At 40.8% G+C, this 11,729-nt stretch overlaps 1 protein-coding gene across 2 annotated transcripts in view; it reads left to right on the forward strand.

The window, feature by feature from the left end:
- rftn2 (raftlin family member 2) overlaps positions 1 to 11,729 on the forward strand; it is a 53,947-nt gene that overhangs the window by 37,914 nt on the left and 4,304 nt on the right. For both annotated transcript variants that reach the window (XM_020521000.2, XM_048598520.1), the window contains exons 8-9: positions 2,500 to 2,603; positions 5,338 to 5,422. In XM_020521000.2, coding sequence (XP_020376589.1) covers positions 2,500 to 2,603; positions 5,338 to 5,422 — 189 coding nt within the window. The remainder of the gene's footprint in view (positions 1 to 2,499; positions 2,604 to 5,337; positions 5,423 to 11,729) is intronic.

Below are 11,729 nucleotides of genomic sequence, written 5' to 3' on the forward strand. Positions count from 1 at the left end.
CACCTGGCTGCTGTGTTTGCATGTGGACAAACAGGAGGCTGGAACAACACAACAAGCCAGGCAGCATCTGGAAGAAAGGAGCAGTCAACGTTTTGGGTATTACCCTTCTTCAGGACTGGATGTAAGCAAGGTGGGGGTACTGCAGATAAAGAGAGCAGGGAGATGTGGAGGCAGAATGGTGGTGATAGGTGGAAACTGGTAGTAGGTACAACCTGGTTGGTCGATGGGAGGGATGAATCCGGTTGGGGGCTGGTTGGGAGGGTCAGAAAGTGGATCGTAAGGGAGGAGGTGGGACTGGAAAGGGAGTTGGAAGGATGGGTGGGAAGGTTATTTGAAATTGGACAACTGTGTTGAGTCCTCTGGGCTGTAGGGTGCCTAGGCAGAAGATAAGATGTTGTTCTTCAAATTTGCACTGTGTCTGGTGTGTGGGTTTTATGATTTTTTTTCACTTGGCCAATGTACCCAGCATCCCTTGCTGTTCAGCCAAGTTGGCAATCTGTGGTTTAGCAGCCAGCAGGCTGCTACATTTGGAATAACAGGGCAGGGAGAACCAGTGAAGGATGGAGTTGCCCACAGCAGGGTGGGCAGAGACCAGGGTGTGGCTGATGCAAAGTACAGAGCTCCTAAACAGATTGGAGGAGAACCTGCAGGAAGCCCTTTTCTGAACTGTGGAGCGAATTGTATCTGTTTTTCATGAAGTGAGAGCAGTTATCAGGATCAACAGGTGGGAAGGCTGTTCTAGCAGGCCCTGGGATGTGAGGGGTTAGTTAAGTGGGAGAAAGGAGGCAGCACCTCAGTGAAGAAAGATTCAAGATTGACAACAAAAAGGATAATGCTTGCTTGCAGTTAGTGAAAGCCCTCCCTGATGCCATTTGAATTTTATCTGGACCTTCAATCTTGTGAGGTAACAGCACCTGCCATGCAATTGTCTGTTCCCCAAAACTGTGATTAGCTAATTAACTGAACATTGCATAATTGGCCATGGCTACTCATTCTGCCTCCAAGCAGAAAATCTGCACACTTCTGTAACCGCCACCAGGTTTTCAGGCAGTGACCTACACATCATGTCTACATGATCTATCATTAGTTAAGCACCTCACCTAAAGGGAGAGAAAATTAACTTGTGTGAATGTTGCACTGCATCTGACAGCCATTTACTGAAAATAAATTTGGACTGTAAGTCGTAACCAATCACTCTAAATTTCTATAGATGTTGATTGGGCAAGATCGAGTTCCCTGTCTTAAACTTAAGGTATAAAGAGCAGCAAGAGAATAATTGCTGCAACCAGTGTTTTGTGATAATATTCACAGAAGTTTTCATTGGAAAAAAGATTAATAAGAGACATGATCCTGATTTTAAAATGTTGAGGGCCTTGACGGGGTGCAGAAGAGATTTACCAGAATGATTCTAGGAATTGGAGATTTTTGCTACAAAGTTAGGTTAGGAGCACTGGGGTTGTTCCCTTTGAAGCAAAGGAGATTGAGGCGAAATTTGATAGAAGTTAGTAAAATTATGACAGGTTTAATTTAGCAACGTTGGACCAATGGTGCAAGGATTACAAGAAAAAGATTTAAGGTTGTGAGCAAGAGGAGGAAGAAGGCGTAATGACCTGGAACTCGCTGCCCATGAAGGTGGTGAAATGATAGACAATGAATGATTTCAAAAGGAAGTTGAACAGTCACATGAAGAAAATGAACTGGAAAGATTCAGAGAATATAGCAAAGGAATGAGAGTGAATGAATTACTCCACAGTGAGCTAGCGTAGACCCAGTAAGCCACGTTGCCCCCTCCTGTGCTGTAAATGATGCTGACATGATCATTTAATACAATGTGTTATTTAGCTTGCATGTTGAGGACTGAACTGCAGGACATGGTGACACATCTGAGGAGCATGCTTTAACTGGACAGTGGTTAGAGTTGACACTTAACTTGGAGAGCTCTTTTGCAAATGATTGAATTGATGTGATGTACTTCTGTTGTTACAGAAAAACTAGATTTTATATTTCTCATAGCCATTACTTATCAAGTTTTGGCCTACGTAAGAATGATAGATTTGGAAGAGGCACCTTAGTCTTTCCAGACACTTTTCACGAAATGGAGGAACTGGAGTAGTCATTTATGGAAGCACATTAATGGGTATGTGTAAATTCAGAAAGTTCAGTAACCAGAGGGCAGATTTTAAGATAATTAGCAAAACAACCAGAGAGAAGATCAGAAGATTTTTATTTCAACAATGTAGCAAGTTATCATGCTGTTTTACTGCCATTAAAGGAAGATAGGAGTAGTATCAATATTAATTTTAAGAAGAAAACTAGATTTATAATTTGAAAGAATAAGTTTACAATGGGGACAGAACAGGGAGATTGGACTTAAAGAATTGGCACAGGTTTGATGGGCTATTGGCTACCATCTGTGCTTTTAAGATTCTATATGATTTCAACTTATCTCTGAATTATTTTGAACATTGATCATCTGTCATAATTTTATTGTTTCTACAGGGTTGTGAAGTAAAGACTGATTATGGTCCTTTGCTGCATACACTGGCAGAGTTTGGATGGCTGGTTACTTGTGTGCTGGCCACACCTATCATTCGCCATGACAGGTAATATCGATTGATGAGCAACGTTCCCTCTAAGCTGTGTGACCATACAGGTACTGGGAGGTTCCACGCACATCAATCAGCATGGTTTCCAATTGCAGAAATTGTTGCTCGACGTGGATCTCAGAGGTCTGTGCTGCGGCAAAAAGAATTACAGGGAACATTTATCTTGAGGTATATTTTTTTCAAGGACTTCAGGGGTTCAAGTGCTCAATAGATCAGTGGGGGTGCAGAAAACCAGAACGTGTTCAACTTCTGCAGCTACCTCATCCATCATTAATTGTGGCTGTTGCCTTTATCAGTAACTTTGAAACTGAATTGGTAGTTTTGAAGTGAGCAGGACCTTATCCTATCACATGCATCATTATCAAAGGGAGTGAGATCTTTGAACCTTTTTGAGATCTGGAGTCAAACAAGGTTTTGTCCTGGCACTGACATTCTTCGACATATACTTTGCTGCTGTCATATGCATTCTGGCCATCTGGGTCTATTTACTTACATGTCAGATCAAAAGCAGATCAAAACATAGAAAATAGGGGCAGGAGTAGGTTTTACCTGTCATCCAAGATAAAGGTGTACCAGATCTTCATGAGTGAGTTGTTGTATGCTAATCATGCACTATGAGAGGCATAGATAGGGTGGATGAGAGGCATGGACTGGGTGGATAGTCAGAGGCTTTCTCCCCAGAGTGGAACGGTCAACTACAAAAGAGCACATGTTCAAGATAAGGGGGGGAAGTTTAAGGGAGAAGTGCTGGGAAAGTTTTTCACACAGAGGGTAGTGGGTGCCTAGAACGCACTGATAGTGGAGGTGGTGGAAGCAGGCACGTTAGCAACATTTAAAGTGCATCTCGATAGACGCGTGAATGGGAGGCAAACAGAGGGATAGAAATCATGCATGGGCAATAAGTACCAGGTCTAAATAAGGATAAGGAATTGGCACAAGTTTGGTGGGCCGAATGGGTTGTTCCTGTGCTGTATGGTATTGTATTGTATTATTGTATTGGAATATTGAGGAGCACCTTCAGCAGCTAATGGAAATAATCTTTCCATTTGTTTTGACTGTCAGCATCAGGAGGTCAAAATCCATGGTTTTTGATATTGCCATATCTATCAGCATTGACAATGTGAAGCTGGACATTGTTGATAGCTTCAAATATACGCTCCACAATCACCAAATATCTGTTATTTCATGCTGAAACTAACAAGTACATTGCAAAAGCTTCAACTGCTCTTCCCAAGCTGTGTAAGGAATTGGAACAACAGCAATCTAATTAAGAAAACCAAGCATATCGCATGTGCTGTCAATGTAGTTCTTAACAGTGATTGAGACCTGAACAACATATGCCAGGCAGAAGGCAAGTCTGAACATTTTGTACCATTGTTGTCTCAGACATATCCTGGGGCTCTCTTACCAGGATGAGGTCACCAGCTCGGAACTGTTGGGGCAAGCAGAGAAGGAAAGTTCAGCTGCTCAAAAAGAGGACCAAGAGAAAACAAATTTGTAAATCCTACATCTTTTACTGCAGAGAAAAACAGTAGGTTGAAATGAGGCAGAGACTACCATGCCAGAGTGGGTCTTCTTGACCACTATAGTGCAAACCATTGTCATATAAGACAGAAGGCTGCTATAATGTTCTGAAACCAACCATTCCTGCATCCATTTCACTGCCATATTTCTGAGCACTAGAAAATCTGGCTGACAAATGTTAAGTTGAAATCAAGCTACCAAATACAATCCAGGAATCTTTTTCCATATAATTAAAAGGTTTCCCTGCATTCCTAAATGGGACACACATACACCAGAAAACCTGTTGCTGTAATCTACAACCTGTCATGTCAAGAGAAGTCACTTGCACTTTCTTTAGGATTTGATTCACAAATGTTATCAACCTGATGTGGGTCAGTTAATAAAAAAACTTGAAAGAACTGCTGATGCTGGAAATCACAAACAAAAACATAGCTGAAGAAGGGTCACTGGACCCGAAGCATTAACTCTGACCTCTCTCCACAGATGCTGCCACATCTGCTGAGATTTTTCTGCAATTTCTGTCTTTGTTGATCTTGCAGTTAATATTGAGGCAGTAGTTTTCTTGGAAAAAGGTTATAGTGCTGCTGATGTAAATGTGCTTGGAATACTACTCACAAGAACCATATAAATACCAACTTTGCCATTATTACAACGTTTCAAAGACAGTAGTCATTTTACCCTTTTTAACCTCAGTCTTCTTAATTTGTTTATGTGAAAATAATATTTCAGGATTGTAATTCTCTCAGATTAGTTGAATCTGTACAACTAGAGATATGGTACGTACTCTGGGATGTACTTTGAATGGATGAATCATCTCGGAGGAGATACCAAAGGTTCAGCTTGAGAGAGGATGATTGACCTTAGATATTGTTCCTGACAAAGATAGCAGAATTCTGCACAATCATAAGATGGTGTATCATTTTTTTCAACAAACTGTTCCCAGATCTCTGCTACAGCACTGGTTCAGAAAATCTTTGGTGAACTAAAATGGAAATTAGCTGTTGGACTGAATGCAGCCTATCACAGGATCTTTCTTTTAGATCTAATGGGATAAAATCAAACTGCTATATTTTTGACCCATTAACTCAAAACAACAAAATATTTCTATGAAAATATTTTAATCCAATATGCCTATTGGTAGATTAATTGCTTTTGTTTACAATAGTTCAGATCTTAATTCAATTTCATGTATGTTTCATGTTTACAGTGAAGGAAATTTAGCAACAAAACAAGTGATATTCTTGCAGAGACCTGCCATAACCAACAATGATCTAAGTCTAAAACCATTAGAGGTAGGTTAAATTGCCTTCAGGATTGCAGCATTTTACATGTAGAATATTACTTTCTTGTGAGTATCATCTGCATAGAAATATTTGATCAGGACACACGTGCTGTACCTTGCCAGTGGCAACAACACAAAAAAGTTTTCATGTCCATTCTACGCTGCTGCAATCTCAAATGAACAGTCTGATTTTGTATGTGCTAGCTAAACACTGAAGTGTACTTGGGGCTAGGGATGAGATGCAGAAGTTGAGTGGTATTATGTAATGTAGTCATGTTCTCTGTTTACCAGAATGTTAATAGGACTCCAAGCATTGTTATGAAGTGCAATTACAAAAACTAGGATCATTTTTCATAAAATAAAGAAAGTGAAGATGCAATTTAAGTGAGATTTTACGGTTTTGAAAGGAATTAATAAGGCGATAAGTGATTAATTGTTTTCTGCTGGTCAGGGAGCCTTAACAAAGTTTATAGAATGCCTACATTGTGGAAGCAGGCCGTTTGGCCTATTAAATCCACACTGCCCCCCTGAAGAGCATCCCACCTGGACCCCCCACCCCCCCACCTCACCCCCATCCTGTAACCCTGCATTTCCTATGACTAATCCACCTAACCAACATATCTCTGGACACTATGAGCAATTTAGAATGGCCAGTCTAACTAACCTGCACATCTTTGGACTACAGGAGGAGACCAGACCGCCTGGATGAAACTCGCACAGACACGGGGAGAATGTGCAAACTCCACACAGTCTACTGAGGGTGGAATCAAACCCAGGTCCCTGGTGCTGAGGCAGCAGTGCTAACAACTGTACCACTCAGATTTATGTAGAATCAGGCCATTAAAGAGAGGTTAACCTATACTGCTACACACAAAGGGTGGTAAAGATGTATATCGAGCCTGAGTGGCCTACCCTTGTTCCTCTGTTACTATGTTCCTGTTTTCTGGTTTTAGGCTGCTTTTGAGGATACAATCCAGGCTTACACTTGAATGCAGAATTATCCACTTACCAGTGTGTTATTTACTTAATACTCACTTAATATCACAAAAACGATTATTCTAATTATCTACTTTTTTGTGGAAGTTTGGTATGCACAGATTTGCAGGTTTTTTTGTTATAGCATTGACTGCACTTTAATGGTATTTAATTGGCAGTAAATCACTTTTTGATTGTCTGAGGTCGTGTAGCGTGCTACAATAAACTCAAGAGTGTTCTTGTGGTACTATTCCTACCTCTGGGCCAGAAGGCTTGAGTTTAAGTTCTATCTGCTGCAAAGGTGTATTGTAATGGATCAGAACAGGTTGATTAAGATATCTATCAATCCAAATTATTTTCTTTTTTTCTCTAAGTAGTATGAGGAATTTTGTTTTGATGTGAGACTAAATTATGTAGTATTACGGTCTATTCCCATTTTTCCCTTTTAGCAACAGAAATCGGAAGTTTATTTTTGGTAATTACAAAACACTTAAACTTTTCAACCACTAGAAGTATATTAAGAATCGAGGAGCCTATTGTTGGAATATATCTTCTGTGATTCTGCACACACTGCTTCATTCTAATAGTACAAAGATTTATACCCCTTAGAGATCGTATTCAATGTTTTACTGATTTGCTTATTTTCTTGTTAGCTCTGATTAGTTGAAGAAGACAATTAGGTAGAGCGCAATGAATTTCTAGTTCAAATGTTGTACCTTTCTAAGTTTTTAGAACCACCAAATCTTTCGTCATACCAACACTATTTTGAAAACAGACAACTATAATGTAGAGCATTAAATAATGATTGGGTTCCAACTTCCAAACCTGCAAATAATGCCACCAGAAATCAATGAGGTAATTTGGGAATAATGGAGTAACACTTCACAGTGTTAACTCAAGTGGGACCAGCAGTGAATCATAAAAACAAGCAATGAAAGTGGCAGGTCAGAAGATGTCATTGGAAGTCCATCACCAAATATAGACAGTGCAGATAGAAGAAAAATTGTGCCTTCCCCATTGAACATGTTTCTTTTGCTCATTCTATGGTAGATAGTTATAGCAAGACAACCAATATGGTATGTAGCAATTACATTAGGAGTGTTTGAGATCCCTGAAGCAGTGGTGAAATTTCCAGAATTTGACATGTAAAGAGTGAAGAAAACCCTCCTATCCAATAACTGCATCTCCAACTGAGTGTAGAATCATGAACCACAGAATTCCTGCGCAAGAAGCATGGATCTCCAGCCCCGTCTTGGAAGCTACTTCTATTCTACTTAGTTTTTCTTTTTGCTATAACCTTTCCCTCTTAGCTGTTTGTCACATCCATAACAGTTATCCTCTCACATACCACAGTTATTCGCTAGTATTCTCCTGCCCTGTTGACCAGCTGTACCATACTTTTATGCCCCGACTTTTATTAGCCTGAATTCCCATTAGTCAACATCCTGCTGAAAGAGGCTATTTGGATCCTCAGGCCCAGTTTGTGATTCGGTAAGACCTTGGCTGATCTGTTTGTGTTTTGAGTTTCATATTCTCAACTACCACCAATAACCTTTGATTCCCTGCCTAACAAGAATCTATCTAACTCTGCCATAGAAGTAAAGCTGGCTTCAGAGGCAGGGTGTTCCAAAGTCACACAACTCTTACAAAAAAAATTCTTCTCACCTTGGTCCCAAAAGGGCAACCTAATTTTAAAACCGCGTCCCCTTGCTTTGAACTGACTCTCAGGAGGAAACATTTTTTCCACATCTACCTTGTCAAGAATTTTTGGATGATGCACGCCACAATGAAATCACCCTCGCTCTTCTAAACTCCAGTAGAAACAAGCTTCGACTGTTCAGCTTATTCACATACAATAACCCATTCATTCCAGATATACATCTAGTAAACCTCCTCCGAACCTCCTTCTGTGCATTTACATCCCTCCTTAAATAAGGAAACTAAGACTAGACACAGTACTAAAGATCAGATCTCACCAATTCCCTGTATAAGTGAAGGGTAATATCATTACTTGTATGATCAATTCCTGTTGTAATAGCAATTCCTCTTGTAATAGGATAGCATCCAATAGCCTTCTTAATTAGATTCTTGACACATATTAATATTTTATGATATATACTCTGGAGCAGCTAGATCCCTCTGCATCTTAGGATTCTGCAATTGTTCTCTCTTTGAGCAATACTCTACTTTTTTATTCTTCCTGCCAATGTGAACAATTTCACATTTTCACAAATTATACTCCACTTGCCCAATTTTTGCCCATTGATATCTTCCATCCGCATCTTTATGCAATTATTAAGTGTCACCTTCACAAATGCTCTCTTACCTATCTTTGTGTCATCTGCATATGCTTTCGCTCCCTTCATTCAAGTGATATAAATTATAAAATACCTGAGGCCCAAAACCAACACCTGTGGGACCCCACTCATCACATCCTGCAAATTAGAAAGGGCCTACTTACCCTACTTTCAGCCTAAACCATGAGTTTGTATTTTCCGCAATAACCTTTGATGTGGCACCTTATCAAATGCCTTTGGGAAATCCATGTCTGCAGGCTCTCCTTTACCCACAGTATGTGTTACTCCTTCAAAGAAGTCTAATAAATTGGTTAAACATGATTTCTCTTTCACAAAACCATGCTGACTGTTCCCAATTGACTTGAGTTTTTCTAGTTGGCAGCTATCACCTCTTTATTAATCAATTCTAACACCTTTCCCACGATGTCAAGCTAACTGACCGATTAGTTTTCTGTTTTCTTCCTCCTACCCTTCTTGATTGTAGAGGTTCTATTTGCTACTTTCCAATCTGATGGAACCTTCCCTGAATCCAAGGACCTTTGGATTATTTAAACCAATGCATCTACTACCTCATTAGCCACCTCCTTTAAGACAATGGGATGACATCCATCTTGACCTGAGGACTTGTCAACCCACAGCTCCATCAGTTGCTTAATGATCTAATCTTAGTGAGCTATCCGCATGATTGTAATTTCACCAAGCTCCTCTCTCCCTTCCACCTCTAGATTTACAGCTATTAGTAAAGGTATTTTGTATCCTCTGTAATGAAGAAAGAAGTTAAAATATTTCACCATTTCCTTACTATCTACTATTAATTCCCTGTTCTCAGTCACTAGAGGACCAAGACTACTTTTTTAAAAATGTTTTTAAATACTAAATAGAAACATTTGCTATCTATTTTTATATTTCTGGCTAACTTTTTATCTCATTCTCTAATCCCTTTCTCCTGATTTACCTTTTAGACATTTTCTGCAGTCCTTTATACTCAGCTGATCTGCCACTCATCTTTGCACTGTTAAATGCTTTTTCCTTAATTTTGATGCTTTCCCTAACTTCTTTATTATCCTATGGTTGTGGATCCTTCCTTTTAGAATTTTCTTTATTGTAAGAGTATACCTAACCTGAGAATTCTGAAATATCCCCTTAAACAACTGCCACTGTGTCTCTATTGATCTATCCCCTGGCCTGGTATGCCATTCACTTGGGCTAGCTCAGCTTTCTCGCCCACATAGATGCCCTAATTCAGGTTTAAAATACTAAGTCTTAGACCTGTTCTTCTCCCTTTCAAATTGGATGTAAAATTAAATCATATTATGATCACTGCCATGTAGGGGTGTTTTGGCCATTGATCATACCAGAATGGAGTCTAATCACTCTCCAAAAAGGGAACATTTACTGCAAGTTATCAGTAAGTTGGTGTTCAATATTGAAAAGTAATCCATTGAACTGCTTAATACAGTTCCACACTAAACACACTATTGTGGATGAATAAACCTTACTGATATTAAACATTAAACATGTCTACTTCCCTTATTATAGGAGTGACTTCTTCCCACCTCCCTCATTGTCACAATATGTTATATACCATATTCAAATAAGGGTTCTTCTGTTACTCTAGAAGTCCACAGAAACTCAAATCCCAATGGACGCCCTTGGGAACTTCTCAAATTGCAAAAGTTAAATCAGGCAGCAAAGTATTCCAGTTCCTGATTTCTTTCTCTACCTTCTTTAGCATACTTTTAAAAGCTTAATTGAGCCACTTACCAACCCACTGGGGATAATTAATCTTGGTTAATGGAGTATTGAACTTCAGCAATGCACAAGTCTCCTATTAGGTGCAAGTAAACAGAACCACTAATTAGTCATAACAAGATGTAGAGCTGGATGAACACAGCAGGCCAGGCAGCATCAGAGGAGCAGGAAAGCTGATGTTTCGGGTCTGGACCCTTCTTTAGAAATGGGAGAGGGGAAGGGGACTCTGAAATAAATAGAGAGGGGGGGAGGCGATGATGGAAGATGGATAAAGGAGCAGGTAGGTGGAGAGAAGACAGGCAGGTCAAGAAGGTGGGGATAGAGCCAGTCAAGATGAGTGTAGGTAGGGAGTTGGGATGGGGGTTGGTCAGTTGAGGGAAGATAGACAGGTCAAAGAGGCAGGGACGTGCTGGGCTGGTTTTGAGATGAGGTCGGATGTGGGGAGATTTTGAAGCTTGTGAAGTCCACATTGAGACCATTGGGCTGCAGCGTTCCCAAGCAAAATATGAGGTGCTGTTCCTGCAGCCTTCAGGTGGCATCGTTGTTGCACTGGAGGAGGCCTAGGATGGACATGTCATCCAAGGAGTGGGAGGGGGAGTTGAAGTAGTTTGTGACTGGGAGGTGCAGTCGTTTGTCTCAAACTGAGCATAAGTGTTCCACAAAGCGGTCTCCAAGCCTCCGTTTGGTTTCCCCGATGTAGAGGAGGCCACATCAGGAACAGCAGATACAAAGCGGACTGCTTTGTGGAACACCTACGCTCGGTTCATGACAAACGACTGCACCTCCCAGTCGCGAACCACTTCAACTCCCCCTACCACTCCTTGGATGACATGTCCATCCTAGGCCTCCTCCAGTGCAACAACGATGCCACCTGAAGGCTGCAGGAACAGCACCTCATATTTTGCTTGGGAACGCTGCAGCCCAATGGTCTCAATGTGGACTTCACAAGCTTCAAAATCTCCCCACATCCGACCTCATCTCAAAACCAGCCCAGCACGTCCCTGCCTCTTTGACCTGTCTATCTTCCCTCAACTGACCAACCCCCATCCCAACTCCCTACCTACACTCATCTTGACTGGCTCTATCCCCACCTTCTTGACCTGCCTGTCTTCTCTCCACCTACCTGCTCCTTTATCCATCTTCCATCATCGCCTCCCCCCCTCTCTATTTATTTCAGAGTCCCCTTCCCCTCTCCCATTTCTAAAGAAGGGTCCAGACCCGAAACATCAGCTTTCCTGCTCCTCTGATGCTGCCTGGCCTGCTGTGTTCATCCAGCTCTACACCTTGTTATCT

Source organism: Rhincodon typus, chromosome 7, assembly GCF_021869965.1.
Source record: "Rhincodon typus isolate 14 chromosome 7, sRhiTyp1.1, whole genome shotgun sequence".
Classification (NCBI taxonomy): Eukaryota; Metazoa; Chordata; class Chondrichthyes; order Orectolobiformes; family Rhincodontidae; genus Rhincodon; species Rhincodon typus.